The 14,702-nt window shown below is 55.0% G+C and overlaps 1 protein-coding gene and 1 pseudogene across 2 annotated transcripts; one reads left to right on the forward strand and one right to left on the reverse strand.

The window, feature by feature from the left end:
* Window positions 1-3,961: 3,961 nt before the first annotated feature.
* LOC138102152 (class I histocompatibility antigen, F10 alpha chain-like) lies at window positions 3,962-6,110 on the forward strand (annotated as a pseudogene).
* A 1,735-nt stretch (window positions 6,111-7,845) lies between these two features.
* On the reverse strand, window positions 7,846-14,526 carry LOC138102169 (antigen peptide transporter 2-like). 2 transcript variants are annotated; one of them, XM_068999899.1, is made up of 12 exons: window positions 14,437-14,526; window positions 13,668-14,226; window positions 12,970-13,078; window positions 12,762-12,892; window positions 11,990-12,195; window positions 11,209-11,406; window positions 10,673-10,801; window positions 10,406-10,594; window positions 10,013-10,186; window positions 9,480-9,639; window positions 9,064-9,191; window positions 7,846-8,430 (listed from the first exon to the last, which is right to left on the reverse strand). In XM_068999899.1, the coding sequence occupies exons 2-12, from the start codon at window positions 14,167-14,169 to the stop codon at window positions 8,230-8,232; spliced, it is 2,127 nt and encodes a 708-aa protein (XP_068856000.1). In that variant the 5' UTR covers window positions 14,170-14,226; window positions 14,437-14,526; the 3' UTR covers window positions 7,846-8,229. The 2 variants fall into 2 exon arrangements, with proteins under 2 accessions (XP_068856000.1, XP_068856001.1); XM_068999900.1 differs by lacking the exon at window positions 11,209-11,406.
* Window positions 14,527-14,702: the final 176 nt, after the last annotated feature.

The raw sequence follows: 14,702 nt of genomic DNA on the forward strand, positions 1-14,702 counted from the left end.
CTCTGCCGCGCTGTCCCGGCCATGGCGGCTGCAGCGGGGGCCGAGTGCGGGCACGTCCCGGGCTTGTTCCAAACTCCGCCCCACCTGACCCGGAGCGGCTCCAAGGATGGCGCAGCCACAACCTCTCCAGGCAACTTGTTCCCACCTGTCCTGTTGGGATCAGGGACAAGCCTCGAGATACTTCATGGTGTTGGTGTGTCAGAGACTGAAATGTTGTAGTTAATGGCTTAAACTTTGCTCTGAAGGACTTTTTGCCCATTATGGCAAAACTCTATGAAGATGCTGCGACCACCGAAGCCCACCCCTCCCTGAGGATGCCTCCTCAGGGGAACTTCGGCTGTGAGTTACGCCGCCTAAGGGCACCTGAGATAACAGAAAGGTGACACTCTTGTTCAATTATCTCAGGCCTAGAGAGACGTAAACAAGGCTGAGGGAGAAGAAAGCATTCCCCAGAAAGCCAAACCCAGCAACTGTCCTGAAAATCAGCTCTGGTTGCATTTGGAGTGGGGCAGCCATAGCTCACAGGCTCATCTACTGAAGCCAGGCTTGTACACACCCCCCGAGCCAAGGGGGGAGGTGGAGAATTTTGGGGGTGCGATGTAACCTCTGGTGAGAGGCAGTAAACACCCATCCTCTGTTACAGAAAACGGCTCAGTTATAAAACCCCCCACTCTGAGAAAGCCACACACACAGGACAGTTTTTAAGGCCTTGCACAAGAGCCCTGCAATTTTCATAAAATCAGAAATCTCTTATACACTCTGTGTAGAGTTCTCCTCGACGCAGAGATGTTGGTATCGAGTTACTTCCCCTGGGGATTGAGAGGAAAGAGACTTCTGCACCCCACTATCATTTGTTGGTAAGTGACATTGGCTCCTAATCTATACTATTTCTTCACTAGCTGTAACATAGGTACCTTTATTATCATGCACTGTCTTATAAACCTACTAGTAGTGTTTCTTTTGTTTATCCTGTGTAGTAAGTAAGCCTGTCAAAGTCTCATGTCCGTTTTTTCCCTTGTGTCTATTCAATAAATAATTCAAGTTGTAATAGGCCTGATCAGTCATTTTTAAGAACTTGCGAGCAAGAGTGGGTTCTGGGGTGCTGGCTGCCTCAATAAAGCTGCTGCCTACTGCCAGAAACCTGGGCAAAGGCAGAGACTTGTCTAAGCTCTCCCGTCTCATTTGTAACAGGCCCAATGGGATGCTGTTGGGATCCACAGAGTGGTGATATTTTTTTCTGTCACTCTCTTTCTTTCCACCCACCTCTTTTTCTATTTCTTTCTCTTTCTCCTTCTCTCTCATTTACTGTTAAATAAAATCCATACTATTAACTTTGTCACATGGTCTTCTTTGGACCTTAATTCAGAGAGAGGCATCTCTCTAAAACTTTTAATAATGGGATCACAACATGATGTCGAGATCCTTGCAGACCAACTCCAGCCAATCTTCATCTACTGGAACACGTGGCACCAACCCTTGGCATCTGCTCCACCCGCATCAGGGACCAGCCATGGGCTTGTGTTGTGGTGCCTCAGCAGTGGAAATCAACAGAGATGTCAATCAGTTGACTGACATGAAATCTTGAGATTACTGTGACCAAGAGATGACCATGATATGTCCATAACTGTGACCATGAGGTGACCATGAGATGAGCACAACTGACACGATCGTGACCTGGCACTGTCGGTGGGAAGGAGGGAGGGGCTGGGGGGGAAAAGGTGTTTTTAAGGGCGTATTTTATTTCTCATTATCCTCCTCTGATTCTGTTAGCAATAAATTCACTTTGTAACTTTTAAATTAAGACTGTTTTTCCCTTGAAGTGTTTTCTCCTGGTGCTTATCTCAACTCATGAAGCCTTTGTTCTCTTTTTTTCCGTCTCTCCTCTGCCCAGCTGTGGCAGGGGAGGGTGAGCCAGCAACTCTTGTGGATGCCTGGCATGGGGCCAGTGCCAAACCACAAGTGGACACCTAGAATTGGGGACACTGAGATGCAAGACCACCGCAAGCAGGGGGACACCAGGAATGAGGAAAATTGGTAACAGGGCTCACCAGGAATGGGGAACACCCAGAATGGGGAACTTTGGGAATGGAGAACACTGGGAAAGAGAGACATCAGGAATGGGGAATAGCAGTATGGGGGACACTGAGAAAGGGGGCACTGGAAATGCAAGGCACAAGGACTGTGGTACACTGTAACTGGGGATCATGGGAAGAGTCCCAGGAAGATCCAGGGGGGTCCCATGCATTCCCGGGAGTTTCCCAGGGGGATCCAGGTAAATCCCCAGGGATTCCCTGTGGTGGTGCATTTGCCCCCTGCCTTTTCCAGGCCGCACCATGATCTGAGAAATGCTCACTAGGCCTCAGCCTGGATGAACCTCACCCGGGCCAAGCTCCTCTTGAACTTCCAGGCAGTGCTGCTGTGTAAGGAGCTCCTGATTGCTTCATGAACACCCTTGGTAACTATTTTTCTTGCCTTAGTTAGACAACATCCTTGTTCTCACACTTTGAATGAAAGCTGCCAACCCAAGTCAGGCCAGGATGAAACCTTGTTGTGACTAAAGGCCACCCCAGGGGTGCCAAAGGAGCCCCCTGGAGCTGTGCTGGGCCGCAGCAGCGGTGAGCAGCAAAGTCCCTGTGAGTGGGGCCCCTGTGAGCCGGGAACTCTCCCCTTGGCTGCTCTCGGGGGATCCCTGAAGGACGACGGCTCCTGGGCTGCCGACACCCCCACTCCTGGAGGCCTCAGCCTTTTCCCTTTGGTGAGAAGATGCCAAGGCATCTGCAGGGAGTATTTCAGTGCCTTGGAGGGGAATTTTTCACAGGTACCTTGTGCAGGCTCTTTGTGTGCTTTCTCGTGTGCACATGCCATAGCAAATCTGGGAGAAATTATGCTGGTTTAGGGGTTAAAGTACCTTAGATATCTAACTAAGTTAGGCCTGTATGTAAGTTTATTTTAAGTTATATGTTAACAATTTAACAAAGGAATTCAACTTAACATCAAATTGTTAAGGTATAAGTACTGTTCAATTTGAGAGCTGTCAAGCTTTTAGGCCATATTTCTTTTTATCCTTGCCCTTTCTATCCTTTGTCACACGCACCTAAACACACACACACACGGACAGTTAATTTCTGTTTTGATTGACTGGATTTTGTTGCTGCTGTTTTCTTTCTTTTTCCCTCGGTCTCCCTTAACTGTCTGTAGCAGTACAGCGAACCTTGCCAACGAGCCTTGTCATCTTGTCGCTTACACTAAATCTGCTTTTCAGCGATGCTCTGGCCGGTGACTTTTTGGCGATCCGCAGCCCTCGCCCCGCCGCGCTCCCCGTCCCTCTCACGCCCCGCCTGAGCCGCCGTGACGTCACTGCAGGCGCGGCCTTCCATTGGCCAGCAGGGCTGTCAATCGCGGCCCGAGCGCCCTGGGGGCGGGGCCGGGGCGGCAGCGCTGGGTCTGGGGGCGCTCCATGGGGGGGTGGCGGGGGGTGAGTGGGACCCCCGGTATAGGGACCCCCTGAGCTGCCATTCCCGGGCACTGGGACCCCCCTGAGCTCGCTTTCCCTGTACCCGGACCCCTCTGGCCACTCCTCAACACTGGAAGACACCTGCACCCCCTTATTTTGTACCAGTAACACCCTGCATCCCCTTTCCCGGCCACCCTGGCGCTCACAGACCCCATATTCCCCTTTTTCCTTCACCTTGGGAGCCCCTAGACCCCCATTCCTGCCTTTCTCATCCCCCATACCCCCTCTTTCCTCAATACCAGGGACCCTCTGGACCTACCTTCCAGCCATCCCTGCTCTCCCCATTTCCTTGACCCTGGGATCCCCACATCCCCTTTCTGGCTTTCCCAGCTTTCCCTGATACCGAAATCTGATGGAAAATAAACTTTCTAACACAATCTGAAGCATTAGAGAGCAGGCATTGTCTGTGCAGGACACATATCTCCTTATTCAGTGTTTGAGGTGAGACTTTACAACCAGATATTTATGCATCATAATCATACGTATTCATTACAATGTATCTCCTAGCTAATACAGAAACATCACTTTTCCTAGAACTCATTTGCATGCATCTGCCTCCTACTGGAAGTTGCTTTATGGTCCTGGAGGGTCATCTAAAGGAGTCTCTGGTGGTCATATTCACTAAATGCTTTGACATTAAAGGTGACCTTTCCTTGAACTTTTTCCTTGGGCATGCACTGTTGCTTCTTGTTATGTAACTTGCCAAAAACCCCACTGTAGTCTTTTATCTGTTTCTTCACTGGTTCCAGCCACATTTATCATCCTGTGGTGCACACCTTTACATCCTTTTATCTTTTTTGCCAGTTAGTCTTGAAGTTCTATCCAGTAACTTCAGGGGAACTGAGAATTTCTATTCTCTGTTATTTATTACACCGTTTCCCTTTCCTTGTTCCATGAGGCCCCCTGGGACCCCCCAACCTTTGTGTCCCCCCAGTTCTCCACACCTTGTGATTCCTGTCCAGTGTCAGAGCCCAGCCTGGGGTTTCCCCACAGTGGCCATGGGGTACCTGGACAGGAACCCTTTTGAGTGAGCAGGGCTTGGATGGAGCCAAAGGTGCCATGGATGATGGAATATTCCATCATCCCAGACCTGGATTGCCAAGGGGAACCAGTGCGTGGCTGCCGGCAACCTGGAGATGCTGTGGGCCTGAGATAACCACAGTGGGGGTGGGAGGGTAGAGCAAGGGTCTGGCGGAATCTGTGAGGCTGGGATGCGATCTGTGGGTCTCCATCAGACTCTGGAGCTCCATAGGGCTGGGATGGGGCTCCCTGGGGCTGGGATGCAACTCTATGGGTCTCCATGGGTCTCCACACAGTGCAGTGCGTTTGCAGCAGGTTTGCAGCTGCAACCTCCTGTTCAGTGGGAACATCCATGGAATCCGTGGGGAAGGCCACGATGGGTGGGTTTTCATCTTCAAGTTGGGATCCAGGAGTTTGGTAGTGGCTGACGGTGCTGCCTGGATCACCTGGGGGTGCTGGGAATCTGAAGGGGTTGTGGCTGACAACAGCATGAATTACTTAGAGCACACCTATGTGGAATGACTTTAGAAATACATTGGCTATTGGTACTGTACAGTACATTAGTACTGGGGTGCAAATGTGGGGGTGGAATTCCCAGAGGAATGTAGAATTTGGGAGGGCGGAATTCAGGAACATGGGAATTCCACGGGAATCCCATGGATGGATCTCACACTCATCCCATTCCTATGGGAATTCTGTGAATGGATTTCACCTCCATCCCATTCCCATTGAAATTCCATAGGTGGATCTCACCATTGTCCCATTCCTATCAGAATTTTATGGATGGATTTCTCCATTATCCCATTCCCAGAACCCCCTGACATCCACGTGTACAGAAAAGTGGAACATGGGATCCTGGTGTTGTCCTGCCACATGTACGGATTCTGCCCCAGGACCATCAGGATCAGCTGGATGAAGAGGAAAGGAAATCCAGGATCAGGAGAATGAGGGGGGTGGAATCATTCCCAACAGCAATGGCACCTTCCACACCTGGGCCAGGACAGAGGCGCTGCCAGGGGAGCAGGAGCAGTACCAGTGCCAGGTGGAGCATCCCAGAATGCTGGAGCCTGGGATGTTCACCTGGGGTAAGGCTGGGAATGCAGAATCTGTTAATTGGGAATTTGGGAATGAGGAATTCGGGAATGCAAAGCAGCAGGGTGGGGGTTCCCCTTCCCCTTCTCACCATCTTGCGCTTCCCAGACCTGGAATCATGCTGGAATCTCATCTCGGTGGTGGTCGCTGTGTCTGTCATTGCTGTATCATGATCCTCATTGGATTCAGCATCTGGAAGGTCCAATCTGGTAACATGTGGGATGTTGGTTGGGGATGAGCACCAATCCGCCCAACAGCATTCTGGGGATCCTGTGCTGTGCCTGCTGATCACGCTTTAATTCCATAGGGAAAAGGGAGAGGAATGGCTACAATGCAGTGGCCAGTGAGTACCAGTGGCAGATCCAGCTCTGGATCCCCTCCATGCAGATGAATCCCAATGTGTGATCCATGCTGGAATCTCATGGATCTTCTCATTCTGCAGAAACAGGCAGAGAAACCAATTGCTTGCTTGACTGCAGGTACACAGCAGCATCTGTGTGGGATTCCAGAAAGAATATAGGGTGGGATTCCAGACCAGGGCATGATTCCAGATTGGGATCAAGCAGAATTCTAGAGTGTATCTGGGCTGGATTCCAGAGGAGGATCAGTTGGAATGGATGGGGCGGCATCGAAGTGGGATTCCAGAACAGGATCAGGGGGGATTCCAAAGCAGATTGGGTGGTATTGATGGAGCACAATTGGGGTGGAATGGATACAATAGGATCTGGTGGGATTCCAGAGTAGTTCCTGCTCTCTATGGGCTCTTCCACCAGATCCAGCCTGCAGGATGGGGACAGGGACAGGGTGACACCAACCCTCACTCTCATGCCGGCAAGAATCACCACTTGAATGATCCATGCTGCCAGATCCAACCCCTTCCCTCTCGCTGCAGAAAGCCACAAATTGCTGGCAGAGCTCATCCTGCTGCTCCCACCCACCATGCAGCAGCTCTTCCCAATGGCTTGACTTCCTGTTTTCCCATGTTTTAAACACAAGAATCACAATTATTCCAAATGTTTTAATTCTGGTGTGAAAATACCCTCGTTTGGGGCAATAAATCCCGGTTCCCTCCTCCAGTGCTCAGCAGTTCCTCTCTGAGAACCAGGAACAGAAAAGGGGACATGGGGGACTGGGATGAAGACACTGGGGATAGGGATGGGGACACTGGGAGAGGACTGGGGACACCAGGAACTTGGAGTGGGGACAGCAGGAGTGGGATGAAGATATGGCACTGTCAGAAACTGAAATATAATTTATGGCTTAAACATTTTAATGAAAGACTTTCAAAACTCTATTACAAAAGCTGCAGAGAAGGCTACCACACCCTGAATGAGGCTCTGAGAGGCCCTACACACTGCTCACTGATGAAGGTAAGATAAAATCGACTCAGGTCTGGGCTGGGGGAGAATAAATTCAGAGGGATCAAGCTTAGCACCTTAGGGGTGGAGGCCACAGTCCCAGGGTTATCAGCTGCCAGGCTCGCACAGACCCTTGCACCAAAAGGTGGCAGGGAGAGAGGCTCTGGATGTGTGTTGGAAAAGGCTCTGGTCAGAGGCGCAGTGACTGCCCATCCACCGCTGCGCAAAGAAGCCCAGCTGAGGGGTCCTCACCCAGGGAGAAGCTGCATCCACATGAAGGACAGAGGGGGTGACATGGCCCATCAAAGGCCCCCCCCAGACCCTGCACCAGAGCACCAGAGATGATGCAAAACACCCTCAGTGTTGCAAGGGACAGTGTGTCAAGCCAGCCCCTGCAAGGGAGGCACGTGGGCGTTCCCACCTGCCCAAAGTGTGTATTAGTCCACGGGATTCTGCACTCTTTGGTGTGCGGCGGTGTGGCATGGACCCTCACCACCAGCAGACCAGATGGAGGGGAGCAACGAGACATAGCTGGGACCCTTGGATGGGTGATGTGCTTCTACCTAACCCCTGTCACTCTCTACCTGTCCCCCTAGCGCCCATGCACACTTCTTTCTCAATTTCTTTCATTTTTTTTCTTTTTTTCTTTCTTTATGTCTTTCTTTCTTACTTTCACTTTGCCTCTTTTACTACTAAATAAAATATATCAATTTTTTGGCACCAACATCTAACTTCGTTTGATTTTAATCTCATTTTTGGGTATATTTTGAACCTTCAAAGTTTTTTCTGGTTTATACATGGAGACTTAATTTTCTTTGCTCTTCTGGGTTTAAACTGGGTCATAACAGACACACACACCCAGACCCATCCTCTGGGATTTATTTCCCACTCAGTGTCCCGTGTCCAGGAGCAGACATGGGGGACATGGGGACCAAGGATCATGGGGACATGGTGGGGCTTGGATAGAGGTAATCTGCACGTGTGGGATACAGGGATGGATACAGGAGACATGAGGAATAGACATCCAGGAGACACAGAGATCCAGGGAATGTGGGGACCTAGGGGACATGGTGGGGACACAGGGACCAAGGCGACACAGGGAATTGGGATCCAGAGGACATGAGGATAAGGGATTCACAGGACATTGTGACTGGGGACATCAGGAGCTGGTTGGGAACACAAACACCAGGAATGGGGACACTGGGGCCGATTCCCCTTTATTACCGGCCGGACGCAGCCCCCTTCTCACTGCCCATCCTGGGGGCCTCCGCCAAGGAGGAGGCAGCTGTAGGCCCCACAGCATTCCCGCAGCTCCGCTGGCGTTCCTGTCTCCACCACGGCTCCGCGCTCCAGCACCACGAGGCGATCAGCCGCATCCAGCACCCGCGGCCGGTGGGACACGACCAGCACGGTCTGGGCCAGCCCAGAGCGCACCCAGCGCTGTGCCTGGGGTTGAAGAACCCTCATCCCAACCCATCCCATCCAACTCAGTCCTACCCAGTCCCACCTGGTCCCACCCAATCCCAACCATCCAATCCCACCCCACTGTCCCATTCCTCTCAGTCCCACCCTATCCCCATCATCCTATCTCCCACCTCCCATGCCCATTATGCCATCCTGTCCACACTATCCCCATCCTGACTGTTCCATCCCATCCCACTCCCACCATCCCAACCCTTCCCATTGCATTCCATGTCTCTGTCCTCATCCCAGCATTCCCATCCCCTCCATTCCTACTCCATCCCATCCCACCCTATCACTTCTCTTTGTTTTCATCCCTTCATTCTACTTTCCTGCCATCCTACACCCCTGGTCTCCATCCCATCCTCACCATTCCCATCCTACTATCCTGTCCCATTTCCCCACCTTGTTGACCCACGCCACCCAATCCAATACCTGTCTTCATCACATCATTCCCATTCCACCCCATTATCCCTTATTCGCACCACCCCGTCTCTCCAATCCCCATCCCAACATCCCATTCCAGCCATCCCACCTCTCCACGCCCATACCATCACACCCCATTTTCACCAATTGCACCCCTATCCAGACCAAACCCCTCCATCCCACCCCACTCACCGCCCCCTCGTCTCCATCATCCAGTGCCTCGTCGAGGATGAGGACGGCCGGATGCCGGAGCAGAGCCCGGGCCAGGGCCACACGGCGCCGCTCCCCTGCCGCCAGCTGCCCCCCATGCTCCCCCACCTCTGCGGGAGCAATCCCTTGGGATCAGTGGGATCCAGCCCCGGGGTTCCCCCTCTTCTCCTCACCCCCTATGCTCCCCCACCTCTGGGGGGGTCCTGGGATCAGTGGGATCCCAGCCTGAGAGGGGTCCCCCCATTTTCACGTACCCCCCACACTCCCTCACCACTGTGGGAGCAATCCCATGGGATCAATGGGATCTGACCTCAGGGATCCCCCCACATCCCACCATCTGCCACCCACCATGCTCTACCATCTTTGCCAGAGGATTCTGGGATCCCCCTGGCTCTCACCGGTGTCCCAGCCCTGCTCCAGCCCCTGGATGAAGTCCATGGCTCCGGCAGCAGTGGCAGCCTCCCGCAGCTCTGACTCTTCACAGTGCTCCAGCCCCAGCACGACATTCTCACGGATCGTTCCGGAAAACAGGACGGGATCCTGCTCCACTAGCACCACCTGCACCAGCCCTGAGCTCTGTGATGCTGTCTTGGCTCCTGGTGTCCCCATCCCTTCCACAGCCCCATCCTACCTTGGTGTCCCCATAGTCTCCAGCCCTGGTCCCATTGTCCCCATCTGTGTCCCCAGTGTCCCCATCCCTGACTTCCCATTTTCCCCATCCCCATCTGTCATCCCCACCCCGCTTCCCAGTGTTCCCATCCCATTTCCTGTTGTGCCCATCCTGCTTCAGTGTCCCCATCCCTCTTCCCTGTGACCCCATTCCTGCTCCTGATGGCCCCACCCATGCTTCCCAGGTCCCAATTCCATTTCAGTGTCCCCATCCCTGTCCCCATTCCATTCCCAGTGTTCTCAGTGCCTCTGCTGTCCCTACCTTCCGGTGCAGGTACTGGTGTTCATATTCTGGCAGCGAGATCCCATCCAGCAGCACCCTCCCACTCCCAGGATCCCACAGCCGCTCCAGCAGTGCCACAGCTGTGCTCTTCCCGCTTCCATTGGGCCCCGCCAGCGCTGTCACCTCCCCGGAACGCACCTCAAAGGTTACATCCTGTGGGATGGGGACAGGTGATGCCAGAATTTCCACCCCCTGGAATCCCACCCTCCCTGGGATGCACCTCGAAGGACACATCCTGTGGGATGAAATGATGCTGGAATTCCCACCCTTGGGAATGCACACTCTTCCGCTGGATCTGCCTCAAAGAACGTGTCCTGTGGAATGATGCCAGAATTCCCACCCCTGGGAAACCTCACCTCCCCCCAGACCCACCTTCAGCACAGGGTGCTCTGGATTCCCAGGATATGCAAACGAAACCTTCTGAAAAGTGACGTGGCCCTGAAGCTCAGGGGGCTCCCTCGTTCCCCCGACATCCCCTGTGGGTTTCCGATCCAGGTATTCCCAGATCTTCTGTCCGGCAGCCGCTTTGTTCAGGAATTCATTGAAGCCATAGAGCAGCACCTGGGGACAACAAAGGGAGTGGCACCAGGATGGACAAAAGCATGGATGGATGGACAAATGTGGATTCCATGGGATCACCTTGATATGGCTGCCAACTGTGTCCTGGTACAGCAGGAAGGTGACGAGGACCCCAGGAGTGATGTATCCGTCACGTAGCTGCTGGTGGCTCCGCAAGAGCACCAGGACCTGGATGGTCAGCTGGAGCACCTGTGGGTGGGAACAGGGACATCCCACTCCTGGTGTCCCCATTCCGCTCCTGGTGTCCCCATTCCACTCCTGGTGTCTTTATTCCTCTTCCTGGTGTCCCCGTCCCAATCTTGATGTCCCCATTCCTGATTCCAGTGTTCCCAACCTTTGTCCCAGTGTCCCCATCCTGCTTCTAATGTCACCATTCCCATTCCTGGCATGCCCATTCCTGATCCCAATGTCCCTGTTCTGGTGTCCCCATGCCTGGTGTCCCCATTCTGCTCTCAGTGCCCCCATCTCAGCTGCTGGTTTCCCATTCCTGGTCCCAGTGTCGCCATTCCTAGTATCCCTATTCCCAGTGTCCTCATCCCTGATCCTGGTGCCCCCATTCCCTGGTGTCCTCATTCCCATTCCCGGTCCCCCCTGACCCTCTCGACAAGGGTGAAGAGTGCCAGCTCCAGCTCCATCTGCTCCTTCAGCCTCAGCTCCTTGGCCAGGTTCCATCTGTGCCGCTCCTCCTCTTCCTCTTCCGCCGAAAACATACGGATTGTCTCGATGGCGGCAACAGATTCCTGCACCCCCGAGGCTGTCCGGGCGGATGCTTCCAGCATGGATCGCTGAAGTGCCTGTGGCAGCATTGGGGCATCTCCAACTTTCCCAGGTCACCTTCCTGGCCCACCATCCACATCCCGTCCCAAGCATTCCCATCCCACCACACCCATTGAATCCCCACTATTGCATTCCCACCATCCTACACCCCTCTCTCCCATCCCCACCATTCCATTCCATCCTTCCAGTCCTAATCCCACCATCCCCATCCCCACTCATTCCCACCCCCACCATTCTCATTTTCAGTATTCCATTCCTCTGGTCCTCATCCCCACTCCCATCTCCCTGGTCCCCATCCAACCACCCCATCCCAACCCCTGTCCCTGTTTTATCACACCATCCCATCCCATCCCATCCCATCCCGTCCCATCCCGTCCCATCCCGTCCCGTCCCATCCCGTCCCGTCCCTTCCCCATCATCTCGCCTTATCCCATCCTTCTCTTCCCATCCACACCATTCCAATCTCCACCATTCCATTCTATCCCCATGCCAGCATTCCCACCATCCCATTCCCCTGGCCTCCATCCCAACTCCAGCATTCCCACCCACTTATCCCATCTCTATGTCTCCTTCCCACTCTTTCCTTCCTGTATTCCTGACCTGTATCCGGGCACTCTGGATGCGGTGGGTGGCGATTTCAAGGGGCAGCTGCAGCAGCGCCAGCAGCGCCAGCCCTGGTGCCAGCCCCACCATGAACGCCCCCACCACCAGCGCCATTCCCAGGCTTCGGAACAGCAGGTTGGCTCCACTCGGTGCTGCCATGCACACCCGTGGCACTTCCATGGAAAACTGTGCCACGAGCTCAGCTGCAGAGCAGGAAAAGAGACTGGGATCATGGTCGATGGAAACAGGATGGGAATGATGTGATGGGGACCAGGGGGATGGAATGATGGCAGTGGGTATGGAGATGGTCAGGGTAGAGTGGGATGGGACAGTGGAGATGGGATGGTGGGAATGAAGATGGTGGGACGGGATGACGGCGATGGTGAGATGCAGGTGGGAAGATGCAATGGGAGAGAGGCATCGGAATGAAAATAATGGGGATGGGACAGTGGATAGAATGGGAAAGTGGGATTGGGACAGGATGGGACATTGAGGTAGAACGAAGCCAGGAAGATGGGATGGGATGGGATGGGATGGGATGGGATGGGATGGGATGGGATGGGATGGGATGGGATGGGATGGGATGGGATGGGATGGTGGGAATGGGAATGATGGGGATGGGATGGTGGGGATGGGATAACAGATGGGATAAGATGGGATGGGGGTAGGATGGTGGGGACAGGATGGAATGCTGGGATGGGGACTGGGGTGACAGGATAGTTGGGATGGGATGGGACAGGTGGGTTGGGGCTGGGCTGTGCCCCACTACCTGCCGGGGTTCCCTGGAAGAAGTCCAGGTCTTGGCGCACCAAGTGAGAGAAGAGCCGGAGGCTCAGGCTCTGATGGAGACGTGCTTTCAACAGCATGAAGAGCCCCCCACGGCACCCGGAAAACAGAACACTGGGGGGACATGGAGACATGGTGACATCAGGGATGCTGGGGACATGGGGACAGGCCCCGGGAATGCTGTGACCCACCTGGCAGCTCCGGCAGCCACCACCATCCCGACAGCTCCAGCGGTGAGTCCATCCCCACTCCCGATGGCATCCAGCACCTTCCCAGTGACGTATGGTCCCAATGTCTCCCCTGGGTGTCACCAAGACCATGTCACCACAGGTGTGACACGGGGACCCTGAGTTGGGAGGGGCAGGACCCAATCTGAGGAATCAGGATCTAATTTTGGGGAGGCAAGACACAATTTGGGCAGGAGAAAATTTAGAGAGATCAGAACCCAATTTTGGGGTTTTAGTGCCAAATTTAGGGGTTTGAGATCCAGTTTAGGGGGTCAGTACCAATTTTTGGGGGTTCAGCACACAATTTTAGGGGTCAGAACCTAAAAATGGGATATCAGGGCCCAATGTCTTGGGGGTCAACATCCATTTTTGGGCATCAGACCCTAAGTTTGAGGGTGAGCACCCAATTTTGGGGGATCAACAGTCGAGTTGGGTCAGAACCCAATTTGGAGGGTCAGCACCCAACTGAAGGGATCAACTCCCAATTTAGGGGGGTCACCACTCAATTTTAGGGTGGTCATCACCTATTTAGGGGCTCAGCACCAAATTTTTAGGGGCCAGCACCCAATTTGGGGGGAGTTCCCAAATTGGGGGGGGTTCTCAATTTGGGGCTGCAGAACCTAAATTTGGGGTGTTAGCACCTGTCACCACACGTCACCCACCAACGGCTGCCAGCACGAGGCAGAGGAAGGCAGCTCCAAGGACGTTCTGCTCCTCCCAGGTCAATTGCAGAACGCGCCAGACGGTGCCACGAGCCTTGGGAACGTCGCCGAGGGTCTCAGGGACACCGCCGGGGGCCGGGGGCGTGGCCCAGGCCAGCAGGGCCAGTGCGGCGGCCGCGTGGGTGACCCCGAGCCAGGCGGGCGCGGCGGCCGCCAACAGCCCCGGGCCAGCCCCGGGCGGCCCCAGGAGGTGCCGGAATGTTCCGAAGGCCGCGGGGGTGGCGGCGACGGTGACGGCGGCCGCGGTGGCTCCGCAGGGACGGCGCGGGGGCAGCAGCCGCGTGGCCGCGGCCAGGACGGGCAGGCGCAGGGCGGCCTCGAGCCACGCGCCCGCCACGCCCAGCGGCGCCAGCAGCGGCACCAGCGGCACCAGCAGCACCAGCGCCACGGCATCGGCCGCCAGCAGAAGCCCGGGCAGGAGAGCTGCGGACGGCAGCGCCATGGCGGGACCAGTGCAGACCGGTGCTCCCTGGGTGGCCCTCGGGAAAGGATCAGCAGCCTGTGAACTCACCAGTTAACACCAGTTAGGACTGGGGTGCTCCCCTGTCCACACCAGTGGTCCCAGTCTAGACTACGGTGCTACCAGTCTAGCCCCCTGAGCTCAGTAGTCCACACCAGTGCTCCCCAGTCCAGCCCTCTCAGCTCCCCAGTCCAGCCCTCTCAGCTCCTCAGCCCACATCAGTGTTTCCAGTCCAGCTTGGGCACTCACCAGTCCACACCAGTGCTCCCAGTTCAGCCCCCCAGTAGCTCCCAGAAAGGTCCGTTAAGGTTTCGCTTTTGCGCCCCGCCCGTTCCGCTCTGGCCCCGCCTCCTCCCGCCTCCTCCACCCTCTCCCCGCCCAGACCCCGCCCAGACCCCGCCCAGACCTCGCCCTCTCCCCGCCCCTTCCCCGCCCCTTCCCCGCCCCCTCCCGGCACCGCCTCCTCCTGCTCACAACCTGCTCCGGCTCCCCCTGCCCGGCAACCGATGATGTCA

The sequence above is a fragment of the Aphelocoma coerulescens genome, unplaced genomic scaffold (assembly GCF_041296385.1).
Source record: "Aphelocoma coerulescens isolate FSJ_1873_10779 unplaced genomic scaffold, UR_Acoe_1.0 HiC_scaffold_63, whole genome shotgun sequence".
Classification (NCBI taxonomy): domain Eukaryota; kingdom Metazoa; phylum Chordata; class Aves; order Passeriformes; family Corvidae; genus Aphelocoma; species Aphelocoma coerulescens.